This window comes from Gossypium hirsutum, chromosome D13 (genome assembly GCF_007990345.1).
Source record: "Gossypium hirsutum isolate 1008001.06 chromosome D13, Gossypium_hirsutum_v2.1, whole genome shotgun sequence".
Taxonomy (NCBI): Eukaryota; Viridiplantae; Streptophyta; class Magnoliopsida; order Malvales; family Malvaceae; genus Gossypium; species Gossypium hirsutum.
Genome location: NC_053449.1, coordinates 47730754 through 47745635, shown reverse-complemented (window position 1 = coordinate 47745635; position 14882 = coordinate 47730754). Strand labels below are relative to the sequence as shown.

At 30.4% G+C, this 14882-nt stretch overlaps 1 protein-coding gene across 17 annotated transcripts; it reads left to right on the top strand.

The window, feature by feature from the left end:
* The first annotated feature begins 789 nt into the window (after positions 1 to 789).
* LOC107920734 (probable UDP-3-O-acyl-N-acetylglucosamine deacetylase 1, mitochondrial) lies at positions 790 to 6109 on the top strand. 17 transcript variants are annotated; one of them, XM_016850574.2, is made up of 9 exons: positions 790 to 1142; positions 1296 to 1460; positions 1530 to 1838; positions 2299 to 2505; positions 2803 to 2904; positions 3346 to 3443; positions 4785 to 4842; positions 5417 to 5709; positions 5791 to 6109. In XM_016850574.2, exons 2-5 carry the CDS (start codon positions 1401 to 1403, stop codon positions 2839 to 2841), a joined length of 615 nt encoding a protein of 204 aa, XP_016706063.1. In that variant the 5' UTR covers positions 790 to 1142; positions 1296 to 1400; the 3' UTR covers positions 2842 to 2904; positions 3346 to 3443; positions 4785 to 4842; positions 5417 to 5709; positions 5791 to 6109. The 17 variants fall into 17 exon arrangements, with proteins under 17 accessions (XP_016706063.1, XP_016706064.1, XP_016706067.1 ...); XM_016850575.2 differs by having other exon boundaries at positions 790 to 1460; positions 5417 to 5518; positions 5621 to 5709; XM_016850581.2 differs by adding an exon at positions 2606 to 2666 and having other exon boundaries at positions 791 to 1460.
* The last annotated feature ends 8773 nt before the right edge of the window (positions 6110 to 14882 follow it).

The window sequence follows — 14882 nt, the reverse complement described above, 5'->3', positions numbered from 1 at the left end:
TTTATGATTCAGGGTTTAAGAGATAGGGATTAAGGGTTTAGATTAATTGGTGTTTTTAATTTATATATTAAATAATTTCTTATATAATTGTAAAAGAGATAATATTAATTTTAATATATTAAAATTATGATTACAGTTTAAATTATATAAGAGATAATAGATCAATTTTATACATATTAAATGGTTTAGGATTTAAGGTTTACTTTAGATTTGTTAAATGATAAAATTTTATACAATTAATTAATGTTTTTATATTTAAAAATATTTAATCTAAATTTAGATTAAATGGTTTAAATCATTTGATATATTTAAATATTAGATTTTAAAAAAATTGATAAATAAATAAATTAATATAACAAATTAATGTAATATATTGACAATAAAAGAGATAATATGAATTTTAATTTATTAAAATTATCATTAATATAGTTTTTTAAAGTTTTTTTTTTCATATTTTAAAATTTTTTGTTTTTGTTTTCTTACATAAAAAATTATATAAAAATTTTAAAATTTATCTAATTCTTTTAAATATTACTTAAATTTTCAAAATTTATTTATTTAAATTTGATATGAATTATATAATAATTAAATATAAAATTGTAAGAAAAAGTCAATCATTAATGGCGTTTATGAGAAAAACGCCGCAAAAGGTAAGCAAATACGCATTGAATTTTTTAAAACGTAAAGTTTCACAGTAGAAATTTAATTTTATTTTTAGTGACGTTTTTTTATAAAAACGCCACAAAATTCATTTTACTTAAAAAAAATTCGCACTGCTTTTTTCCCAAATTTCCCCCTTAAAAACCCAAAAACGAAAAAACCCCAAATTTCCCCCCAAATTTTTTCTTAGTTCTCTCATCCAAAAGCACAAATTTTGAAGACCAAATGGCAACAATTTCAGCATTTTCAACTCCTTTTCATTTAATCTCCAAAACCCATTTTAAATCTCCCAAAAACCTCTTCTTTTATCCAAATTCTATCCATTTTCAGACCAAAGTTTCCACCTTTTCTTCCAACAACTTGACCTTATCCTTCAAAAACAGCAAAACTCTTTATGGTACTTGGAAACTCAAGTCTACAGAAGAAGAAGAAACAACTGTTGTTGAACAAGAACGAGAAGAAACAACTGTCGCCGAACAAGAGTATGTTTCCCCCCAATTTCCCCAAATTGACAGTCCTTTTAATTTTCCCAAACCATTTCTCCCCCTACCCCGATTCCCTTTATTTTTTAATTTGCAACAATATGGGAAGTCATCCAAGCTATCACTCAATGCTTTTGAATTTGTTTTTTTTAGGGAAAAAGTTCAATGCTTTTTCAATATTTTCATAACTTTAAAACCCGCCAAAAGAAAATCTTGCCATAGCTGTAAGTTTAACCTCGTATCATTTCGCTCTGGAACATGCGTATCTCCGCCACGATTAACTCATTCAAGTCCTCCAATATCATCTCATGGAAAACGGTACCTTCCCTCACTCCCAAAACATCCTAACCTGATCTCCATTTCCGTTAACTTCTACTGTGATCCCAGACCGGTAAGCTTCAACAAACCCTAGTGGGATGCATCGAACTGTCGGGAAAAACACTTCAGTCGGGGAAGGTTTCGAAGGTAAAGATATGGCCGGGATTCACCGGCCAAGGAAGGTACTTTGAGTTTCACTCAAATTTGATTCCTGCATCCATCGATTTTGTTCGAGAATTGCTATTGTGTACCTCTCTTTGCAAAGACGGATACAAGATTCGGACCGTCGAGCATTTGCTTTCGGCTTTGGAAGCTAAAGGCATTGACAATTGTAGAATTCAGATTCAAAGTCTCGATTCTGAGGATACTGAGGTCGAGGTTAGTGCCATAATTTTTGTTTGGATATCAAAATTGATTTTTAATTTGCTTAAAATTGTAAGTTTTGTTATTCATTTGGTTGTTACTTTTGTCACATTCTTTCCTTTTTGCAAGAAAAGCGACTTTTCCTGTAAGGTATTGTTGGATAATAAAATGCATGATTTTACATTTTACATGGAACAAATATATATTCAATTGTTCGTTCACTTCAAGACAACTTTGGAGCAAGCAAAAAGCATGAAGCTGCAATCTAACAGCCGGAAGGAACCTTTGAAGGCCATATTGTAGGATATGCGTTCTGGATTGAGGGATGAGCGAGGAGATTTAAACATATTCAATGAATTTGTAGAGAGAACTGTTTAATGTAACATATAATGTACAAACACTGTAATAATTTAGCTGAGTCTCTTTTTTCATACAATTTTATAGATGGTGATGATTGGAATTTTAACTAACACAGGTTCCTATTTTTGATGGGTCTGCAAATGCTTGGGTAGAGGCAATAGAACAAGTTGGCAGAAAAGAGGCCTTGGATCGGTGTGGCAACAATGTTGAGAAATTGGCACCATATTTGAGTGAACCATTTTATGTTTCGAGAAATGATTCTTTTATGGTTGCCTTCCCTGCTTCAAAGGTTCACATATCTTGTGGAATTGACTTTCCAAAGGTAAGTTCTTTTGTTCTCTGGTATGCTAATTGTTAACCACATTGAATTCAAATGGTAATTGTCTCGTTAGTCTTGCTTTACCTTTTCTTCTCTTTTTCAGGGGAAATAGGAAAACAGTTTAAGAGGTTATCCTTTTTAACTTTTAATCAGCTTGGATGTGGGTAATGTGCAACTTTTTAATCACTTGGTTATAAAGACATCACAAGAGATCAGTTTTGTGCATAATCTATTTTTTTTTACACTTTTAGCTCAGTCGAAATGTTTCTAATATTTGCTTGAAGTTGCTGTGTATTCTAGGGGCTTTGGGATGTAGAAAACGACAATGATGGCCAATAAGAAGGCTGCATTTTACGGGTTATATCCCAGTTTTAGCCATTCTATCTAAAATGTTCTTTGCAGGTAAGTCTTTTTGGTGTTCTTAATAGATGTTTAGTAGTTAACTGTTGAGTAACTTTGGTTCTTTGTTGATGTACCATGATTTAGGATAATCACTTAGTTTAGATGCTTTATAAATGTTAATCCTATTGTAATTTGTCCATTGCATTTCAATAAATTTAGGTTGGTAATTTTCTTGAGCCAGATCTTTTGAAATTCATTGTGGAAATGCTTAATGATACTGTTTAGTTAATCATTTTTTTTTCATTTGAGGTTTTTATTGCATTTATGCCTATATACATGTAGCTTCTGTCCCAATTAAAACATTGTTTGGTTTTTAATTACAAGCTTTTCCATGCATATTGACTGAGAATGTATGTATGCCTATATACATGCATATTGTGGAAATGTTCTTCTTTATCATTCTTGTTTTGGGTTTTCATTTTTTTTCTAAATGACTGACAGCTTCGATGCACCATTTTTTGAACTATTTATTGCATCGATTGGGTTTAATGTAGAGGTTGTACAATACAACAACATCAAGTTTCAAGTATGGGATTTAGGTAAGTTAACGTTAATAAATCTGAAATAGCAGCTGATATAGTTTATACAAATGGAGTTTAATTTAATTTATCGAATCATTGAAATTTGTCTTAATCCTTTTACTTAAAATTGAATCATTTAATTGGTTTAATTTATTTAACACGTTAACTGTTGTGGTGTGTCTTCTAACTAATGGAGATGCAACCTCTTAAGTTACTTTGCTTCCTCTATTTATTTAATTCTGATATGCGGATATCTTGTGGGTTTTTCTGGCTGCTATTTAGCTGGACATACATACAATCAGTATATGTCCAGCTGCTCTTTAGCTGGTTACATAATTTTTCTATTCAGTATATGTCATATTCATGTTAGGACCTGTTTTGATGTTTATTTTATAGAAGTAGGCGACTGTTTAAAGGTAAAATTTTAATTTACCCCTGTTCAAGAAAATTATGTTAGCTAAAACAACAAACTCGTTGATTTTCTGACTTGCTTAATATAGATTAGTTTTTTCATGTTTGGAAACTTTTGATGCTCTTGGTATTATGTCCTGCAGTCATTGACAAAAATTTGGTTCTCATTCTTCACTTAACAAGTCCAGTGGCACATACATATGTAAACTAGGAAATTGAAACAAGAAAGAAACGCAAAGCCAAAGCACATTGATACTCTTGAATGATAGTTATAAATGAATAATATGCCTGACTTGGCATTTATAAAACTCACATGCTTGAAGGATAGAACAGAAATTGTTGTTAGAATTGGATTGTCAGCTTTAAGTGTCTATGACGTGTTTGATATTGGTTTCATTGGAAGAATTCATTGGTTTCATTGGTTTCTCTGCTGATATCAATTTAATTTGTAAAAGCTTCCTGAAAATTAAGCATGTGCTTTGCTGAAGGAATTTGTATTTTTAAAATTTCATAATTCTATTTTGTAAACCATGGTAATAAACTTTAAGGTTCATGGATATAGATATATATATATAGAGAGAGAAGTGCAATAGGGACTGTAATTCTTTCTTAATTATTAGCTACTATTTGAGACCATCCAAGGTTAAGCTTATTCCATGTTTCTTATCTTGTGCATTGTTTTTTGTGTTTTTTTCATTGAGGGTTTCATAGGGTCTTTAGTAGTTTTTCTCTTCTTCATGTTTGATTATTTATCATCAACCGAATTGACAAAAATGCAAAGAAAAAGAAGCATGTATTTTGTATATTTAACTTATTCACCCTCTTTCATGTGCTTCATATAACATTTATGTTATTCATATTTAAAATCACTGAAGGACATGTTCGGTCTCTTTTTTTAAAATTAAAAAAATCACTTCTCTTAACATCCGTGTATTATGTTCTTTGCAGAAATTCATATGTTGGAAATCTTTCTCTTTTCTATGAAATAGAGGAGAAGCTTAAGAAGGTGACTATGCTCAGTTTTCTTTTTCCTTTTACTTGATTCCTCTAAACAAGACCGAGTTTTGCTCCAGCATCTTTTTCACTAAGATGTCCTTGTCATTATTTACATTTTGAACAAACATACTGTTAAAGATCATAACATGATTTATCCATCATAGAGCTGCTTGGTAGTAAGTTGATGAAATTTTTTATTCTGCATGCTACAATACTTGCATATTCTTTGATTAATAACTAACAAGAACGTGCATCTGAGGAAGAAATAAAATAACAGGTTTGTATGTTAAATTTGTGTCCATTTTATTTTAATTTCTTAATTTTCATCAGCTTTAGATCATGTCAATTTATATTTTTTTTATGCAAGCAAGGCTGAAGTTATATATTAGTATTCAGAAGGAAAGTTTAATGGTGTTTTCCTTTCAATTTTGTATTGGCATCAGCTAAACGTGGTCATATTAAGTTTTCAACATTCAGGAAAATTTTACGTGCAACTGGGACTTAGGAAGCTTGCAATACTGGCTGAATCTTTCATGTTTAAACTGGCTTTTTTATGGATCTAATTGTCAGACAATTGGGTGCAGGGTCACAACGTTGTACTTATATCAAACCATCATACTGAAGCTGACCCAATCATCATCTCATTGTTGCTTGAGAAAGCAAATCCGCATATTGCTGAGAACATGGTGATTCTCTCTTGAATTAATTTCTCATTCTGAGCCAGCTGTAGTAGCCTTCATCTATGCCCTTGAGGCCTTGACTGTACTTGGGTTCTGTGGTTGCAATAGCTGCCGGGATGGTACATAGCATGGCTATTACTGAAGACGGAGCATTATTTTATTGGGTTTCCTCAGATCCTCATCTTAGATGCCAACAGGTTCTATTCCATTGTCTTTGTTGATTTTAACTTCCCCTGGAGTGAAGCTTTTATTTACTTCATTTGGATGAATTTGTACAGCTATATTCCCTTTGTGAGAAAACAATCGTAAGCATTTCTGCTGGTAAGTACTGGGCTGCTACTGCTACTGCTACATGTGGGATGGCAAGAAAAGTATGGAAAAACCATATTTTGCAACTCGGTTACACATAGTTAAGGGAAAAAACATCCCTTAAAGAGTTGATTTTGAGAGTTGGTCATGAGAGAATGTAACTTGTAAACAATTTTCTAATATAGAATGTAACTTGTAAACAGAACTTATGTAATTTTAATGTAATTCTAATATAGAATGTAAACAATTTTCTTATGTAATTCTAATATAGAATGTAACTTGTTTTAATTTTCTTAATTTAAATTCATTAATTTTTATATTTAGCTTTAAAGTTAAAATTTTAATAGAAATTTTAATTTAATATTTTTTATCCTTAAAAGTATATAGTTTAAAATTTAAATTTTAAAAATAAAACATAATATAATATTTATGATAGAAATATATATTATTTAAATAAAATATTTTTTTATGTTTTTAGCTGCGTTTGTGGTAAAAGCGCCGCTAAAGGTCTTGGTCTTTAGCGGCGTTTGTGGGAAAAGCGCCGCTAAAGGTCTTGGTCTTTAGCGGCGTTTGTGGGAAAAGCGTCGCTAAAGGTCCTGGTCTTTAGCGGCGTTTGTGGTAAAAGCGCCGCTAAAGGTCTTGGTCTTTAGCGGTGTTTGTGGGAAAAGCGCCGCTAAAGTTAGCGACGCGTCCATTAGCGGCGTTTTTTTTGACGCTTCTAAAAGCGCCGCTAAAGATCTAAAAAAGTGCCACTAAAAGCCTGTTTTGGTGTAGTGATTATTGTTGTTGTTGTTGTTGTTGTTTCCGTTTTATTTTATTAAGAATCGTGGTATGGGATAAGATTTCTAATTCAAACATTTAGGATGCATGACATTATTTATAATGAAAAGGGAATTTAAGTATATATTTATTCTATATAGTTAAGGATGTAAGAATTTACTTATTATTATGTGATAAAAAAAGGTTTTAATTTTTTTTAAAGAGATTTACAAATTATTGTTTAAACTCCGCTGCTATAATGATGATAGATTAAATTTTTTTTTAAAAACGGAGATATTCACTTGCATAAAATAGGTGTTCAAATGAAAATTATTTTTGATAAAGACCAAGCCACCTTGATGGCTAATGTGATCTTCCCGAACTGAGCCACAATTTAGTTCTTCAACAGCCTGACGAGTTAGAAGAACCCGACTCAAATCAACGACCTCAGCTGCGCTGGTTGCGTAACTTGATTGTTAATTCCCTTGACGGATCCAACTACTCACTCAATTTTTCATGTCAATTTGTTATTCGATGAGATGAATACAAAAATTACAGATCATATTGATTCACTAGCAGTATGACAACCAACATTGAATCAAAGAGTGCCCTTTTTGATTTGATGCTAAAATTACATTATGAGATGGCCGAATCTACCTCCTAAAGTGGAGAGTTAACGAATACCAAAGTAGAGAGTGTAATTACAATTTCAAATTTAATAGTTCTAACGTTGAATTAATTTTTAGCCTAATTTAGCTATGCATAATAAAAATAAAAATAATAATAAGAATAATAACTTTTATTGAAAATAAAAAAGATAAAAAAAAACAATGGTGGAGAATTCCCCAACAAAGCAATGAAAATGCAAAAAATAAAAATTCCCTATCCCTTAATTGCATATTACAGAAAAGGTTTCACTCTTAATTGAATGCTTCAAATATAAATCCTAAATATTTATCTAATAAAAAAATTTAATCTGAATTAAACTCTTAAATAAATATCTTTACAAATAAATAATAAAAATAACTATTAAAACAAAATAATCCCAAATCTAATAAATTTAGAATGTCGTTTTTTTATGAAAATTTTTCTGCCAATTTTGATTCCATGTCAAATTGTCAAAGTAATTCACCTTTCAACTTGCATTCCAATATTAGAGACATGTGTTGCACCTAAATAGAAAAAAAATACCAAAACTAATAGTATCCATATTCAAAATTAATTTGAATTAATCGTAAAAATGTCAATTAAGCACATTATCAACTATTGAATACAAACTTTATATCTCTGAATCCCTATTTATGTTAATTATTATTTTTTATTTTGTCATATTCAACACACACAAAAAAAAAGAACAACTTTCTTCCCACTCACTACAAATAATTTGTCATGTAGCTACGTCTATTTTTACTAGCGGTCAAATTTTGTTAGTTTAAGTGCATCTATATCGACGGGTTACTACATTTGACAACATATGGTGAACCTATATTGGTACATTTTGTTATCGCCTATATAATAAAATAATTTTTGACATAAGAGCTTGTCCATTTATATGTTAATATTACCTACAATGTAACAAAATAAAAGAAAGGTATATTTGAACAAATTAATATAAGTAGTGGAATAAAAATATAAGGTTTGAAAATAATTTAGCTGAGCTAACATATGCATGTGGAATGTGTGTGGCTTAGCATTGTCGGCAAGAAAGGCGAATTGAGATTTCTAATTCAAACATTTAAGATACATGATATTATTCATAATTAAAAGAGGATTTAAGTATATATTTATTTGATATAGTTAAGGATGTTAGAAGGTACTTATTATTATGTGATAAAAATAGGTTGATTTTTTATTAAAACAATATATTTACAAATTATTGTTTAAACTCTGCTGCTATAATGATGATACATTAAATTGAAAAAAAATGAGAAGTTCACTTGCATAAAATAGCTTTTAAAATGAAAATTATTTTTGTTAAAGACCGAGCCACCTCAATGGCTAATGCGATCTTCTCGATTCGGGTCTAACGTCTAGGCCAGGTCGGAGAGGTTAGATTTAATGGTATCAGAGTCAGGCTCACAAAACTCAGACTGTGGAAATTGGGTACATCTACATACATAATATTGAGAAGGATATTTTGAAAAAAAAAACCATGCCACAAGAATCTTTTAAAAATTGACTCTTTTCAGGAAAATACTTTTGAGACTCAGGTGTCGGTTCTATCGTAGTAGAGATCTAGATTATGCAATTAGGTCTTGGATTAGGACAGAATAATGAGATATATGAATAAATGAATTTATAAATGTGATTAATCTTGATCAATTGGTTGAACCATGAATGACTTTACGTATAGGTATCCAATTGAAGGATTCGTATGCCCTAAATGTTTGACATATTGAATGCTTAATTGATACATGAATGCTATTGAATTGCAAAGAGATAGAATATTGGATATTACAATGTTTGAACACTTCTGAATTGATTGTGTTGCTTTGCATGGGATGAGATGTTATGATCGAAGGGAGTATATGATAGTATAACCGCATTTAATTTTGTACTGTGTATCCACATCAAAAGTAGATTTCAACTGCGTCTATTTTACTGTGCTCTCACGGCCTCTCTGAGAGCTCTTATCTGCGAGATGGTCATGTAGTTATTGGCAGCTTTTAGCTGCAATTATTCGAATCCAAAAGTGATATTAAGCCCACAAATCGGTGTGATGTTGAGTTCTGGGGAACCTCTATTATAGAGTGTAGCGGTGGGGTAGGATTACCGAATGTTAAACAAATTATTAAAACGAATGTTGCAAGGCATATTGTGCATACTTAATAAAAAGTACATGATGAAACAATTGAAAGATTCAATGTGCATATAACTGTTATGAACAATATGTTAATTCTCTAATTGAAATCGTTTGATTGAGTATGATTGATAGTGTTAAATGTTAATGCTTGCTTGTCAAGGTAGCAAACCCAAACTACCATGTTGAATTGATTGATATGTGGAACTGTTTGTTATTATTGATGGTCATAATTGAATGTTTGGATTAGTTTATTGTAAAGGGACTCACACTGAGTTTTCATAGCTCACTCCCCATTATTTTCCATCTTTTCAGATAACCCTATAGATTAGGACGCAAATTTGACATGTGGAGGGTCTCAACTTATTCTCACCATTAATATTATTAGTACCATTATTATTATTATTATTATTATTATTATTATTATTCCTGTTTTATTTTTTTAAGAACCGTGGTATGGGATAAGATTTCTAAATCAAACATTTAGGTTGCATGACATTATTCATAATGAAAAGGGCATTTAAGTAGATATTTATTTGATACAGTTAAGGATGTAAGAAGGTACTTATTATTATGTGATAAAAATAGGTTGATTTTATTTTTATTTTTAAAAAGAGATTTACAAATTATGTTTAAACTCCATTGCTATAATGATGATTGATTAAATTGAAAAAAAGAAGAGATATTCATTAGCAAAAAATATGTTTTAAAACAAAAATTATTTTTTATAAAGACCGAGCCACCTCGATGACTAATGTGATCTTTCTGAATCGGGTCTAACGTCTAGGCTAACTCGAGGAAGATACAAATCATAAGTATTTATCTAATATATTGAAATGTGAACTTCATGGAAATATATTGAAATGCTAATATGAAAATGAAAGTCACAAATAAGGATATGAAAAGAGTCCCATTTGAACCTTGTGAATACTTAGGAAACAAATGACATGTCGTTAGGAATTATACGGTTTCGAGTGCTGGTCCTGAATGTCTTATTGATGGATGAGGTCTTGTATTTGTTGCAGGTCCTCCATAGCTCATGTGAGCAGCATTGTGTAGCCAACATCCTGACCCACAGCTCGTGTGAGCAGGCCCATTTCACAGCTCGTGTGAACACTGTTGGAAAGGTTATGGTTACAGTTACATGAAAATACACACTATGTGTGAGCATTTCCCGGGTATCCGATGTTATTCTATTTGGTTTAACGAGTAAATAAAGCTTAAATGGGTATATAAATATATAAAATGATTCATGATTTTGGATAATGAAATGGATTAAAATGATATGTGTAATTAAAATGAAATGATGGTTTATTATACATGTATAAGGGATGAAATATGAAATGGAAATATTTTCATGTTTTATATCATGTTTTGGTTGGATTTATATGTGTATTACTTCATGAACTAACCATATGAGGTGTTGTTTATAGGAAAGCAAATTTGGACTATGACTAAGGTAAATCATGCTTGATTGCTTAATTTAATGCATTTGGTAAGTTTGAGTTTCCTTTATACGAACTTACTAAGCATTAGTTGCTTATACAGTTGTTTTAATTGTTTTGTAGATCATCGAAAATCTCAAATGGTTGGAATTAATGTTGGGGTACGATCACACTATCCATCGATCCACTTTGATAACCTATGAAATATATTGAAATGGTTATAAATGGCATGTATAGGGTTGTATGTTAATTTGATATGTTTCGAGCCTATGCTTAACCTACTTGCGTATATATGTGTTTTGAAATTAGTTGATATATGCTTGTGTTGATAGGTGAATTTAATCTTCTATGTGTGTTTTGTGAATAAGTATGGCTAGGTGGTATAAACTGAGAATGAAGTAACTAAATAGAGAGAGAGAGAGAGTGTGTGTGTGATATGTGTTATGACATGTATAGGAATTGTTGCTAATTTTGTAATATGGTAATGTTTTTGAGTTGTACCAAACCTTGATATGCATAATGCCTTTTGTCTTTGGTTTGTATATGACTAAACACTTTTGAATATGGTCATGTTGGTTATGCCTAGTTAAATTGATAAATTATGATGGTATAGATTTAAAAGAAGTGATCTTTTGTATCCATGTTGTATGGTTAGGTTGTGGTATTGTAATCTTATTTACGAATGGCTTTTGTATATGAAATGTGGTGCCTTTGAATGACAAATTGGTTAGAACATATAGGTTGCTTGAATTGGCATGTTTTGAATGTGTTAGGGTGTGTTTTAATCATATGAAAATGTGTGGGAAAGGTGTGTCTTGATGTGCAAGTATAAGATTTGAGATGACTTGTTTTAAGAGCTAAATTAGGAGCACATGGCCTAGGACATGGGCTGCCACACGGCCGCGTGCCATACACGGTCAGCCTACACGGCCTAAGCACCCAAAATGTAAAAAATAAAAATCCCCTCTCCCATAAAAGGGTTTCACTTTTAACTGAATGCTTCAAATATAAATCCTAAATATTTATTTAATAAAAAAGTAATCCCAATTAAACAAAATATTATTAGTACCATTATTATTATTGTTGTTTCCGTTTTATTTTATTAAGAACCGTGGTATTGAATAAGATTTTTAATTCAAACGTTTAGGTTGCATGACATTATTCATAATGAAAAGGGCATTTAAGTAGATATTTATTCGATACAGTTAAGGATGTGAAAAGGTACTTATTATTATGTGATAAAAATAGGTTGATTTTATTTTTTATTTTTAAAAAGAGATTTACAAGTTATTGTTTAAACTCTACTGCTATAATGATGATATATTAAATTGAAAAAAAGAAGAAGAGAAATTCACTAGCATAAAACATGTTTTAAAATGAAAATTATTTGTTTTCAAGACCGAGCCACCTCGATGGCTAATGTGATCTTCCCGAATCGGGTCTAACGTCTAGGCTGAGTCGGAGCGGTTACAAATCAGAAGTATTTATGTAATAATAAAAAAATAATACTAATTAAATTTTAAAATAAATATATTTACAAATAAATACAAATAAAAAATAACTATTAAAACGACATAATCCCAAAATCTAATAAATTTAGTATGATGTTCTTTTTTTTTTTTAATCGTTTTCACCAATTTTGCTTGCATGTCAAATAGTCCAAGTAATTCACCTTTCAACTTGCATTCCAATATTAGGGACATGTGTTGCACCTAAATAGAAAAAAAATACCAAAATTAATAGTATCTATATTCGAAATTAATTAGAATTCATCACAAAAAAAAGTAAATTAAGCACATTATCAACTATTGAATACAAACTCTATCTCTATGAATCCATATTTATGTTATTTTTCTAAATTTTTTCATATTTAATACAAAACAGAACAACTTTCTTCCCACTCGCTAGAAACATTTTTTATTTCAATACAAAGTGTCCAACCTTTTGCCCCAGCAAACCTTCACTCCTTCATTTCTCCTTCCTCAATCAGCACCTGCCAAACCACCAAACCCAACCCTTCCACATGCAATTAAAACTAACAAATAATTATTATTTATAAAGAGAGATATTCACTAGCACAAAACATGTTCTAAAATAAAAATTATTTTTTATAAAGATCGAGCCACCTCAATGACTAATGTGATCTTCCCGAATCGAGTCTAACGTCTAGGCTGAGTCGGGGAGGTTACAAACCATAAGTACTTATCTAATAAAAAAGTAATACTAATTAAATTTTTAAATAAATATCTTTACAATTAAATACGAATAAAAAATAATTACTAAAATGAAATAACCCTAAAATCTAATAAGTTTAGTACCCCAAAATTAATTAGAATTAATGACAAAAAAAGTCAATTAAAAACATGATCAACTATTGAATACAAACTCTATATCTGTGAATCCATATTTATGTTTTTTTTTCCAATTTTGTCATATTCAATACAAAAACAGAACAACTTTCTTCCAACTCACTACAAAAAAATTGTCATATAGCTACGTCTATTTTTACTAGCGGTCAAATTTCGTTAGTTTAAGTGCTACATTTGATAGCGTATGGTGAACCTATATAGGTACATTTTGTTATCGCTCGTATAAGAAAAAAATTTTGACATAAGAGCTCGTCCATTTATATGTTAATGTTACATGCAATGTAACAAAATAAAAGAAAGGTATATTTGAACAAATTAATGTAACAAAAATCCAAGTAATTCACCTTTCAACTTGCATTCCAATATTAGGGACATGTGTTGCACCTAAATAGAAAAAAATATCAAAATTAATAGTATCTATATCCGAAATTAATTAGAATTCATCACGACAAAGTAAATTAAACAAAGTAAATATTAGGGACATGTGTTACACCTTGATATGCATAATGCCTTTTGTCTTTGGTTTGTATATGACTAAACACTTTTGAATATGGTCATGTTGGTTATGCCTAGTTAAATTGATAAATTGTGATGGTATAGATTTAAAAGAAGTGATCTTTTGTATCCATGTTGTATGGTTTAGTTGTGGTATTGTAATCTTATTTACGAATGGCTTTTGTATATAAAATGTGGTGCCTTTGAATGACATATTGGTTAGAACATATAGGTTGTTTAAATTGGCATGTTTTGAATGTATTAGGGTGTGTTTTAATCATATGAAAATGTGTGGGAAAGGTGTGTCTTGATGTGCAAGTATAATATTTGAGATGACTTGTTTTATGAGCTAAATTAGGACACGACCATGTGTCCTAACTTTGAATGTCCACACGGCCTGGGCTATGCCATACGGCTGTGTGACCCTATTTTTAAAATTTTTAACTTTTTCCCAAAATTTTTTGATTTATTTTAAATTAGTCCTAGATTGTTCCTTAACTTTTTTTAGGGCCTCAAAGGCTCAATTTAAGACCCAAATGTGTATGCTGCTAGTTTGTAATGAATTTTTGGTAATTAATATTAAATGACATTTTAGATCTATTTTGAAGTTAATTGTTCTCATTTGTATAGTAATGCTCCGAAACCCAAATCCAGCAATGAAGACGGGTTAGGGGTGTTACAGAACTGATTGTTATTCTTGATGGTCATAATTGAATGTTTGGATTTGACATGCGGAGGGTCTCAACTTATTCTCACCTTTAATATTATTAGTACCATTGTTGTTGTTGTTGTTGTTGTTGTTGTTGTTGTTGTTGCTGTGTTGTTTCCGTTTTATTTTATTGATCATAAGTATAGATCATATTGATTCACTAACAGTATGATGTCTAACATTAAATCAAGGGCGTCATTCTCGATTTGATGCTAAACTGACGTTATGAGATGACCAAATCTACCTCCTAAATTGGAGAGTTAACGAAAACCAAAGTAAAGAGTGTAATTATGATTTCAAATTTAATAATTCTAACATTGAAATAATTTTTGGCCTAAAATTAGAATTGAAATTTAGCTATGCATAAGAAAAAATAACAATAAAAATAAGAAAATGAAACTTTTATTGAAAATTAAAAAAAAAACCAAGGGTGGAGAACTCCCAACCTAAACAGCCAAATTGTAAAAAATAAAAATCCCCTATC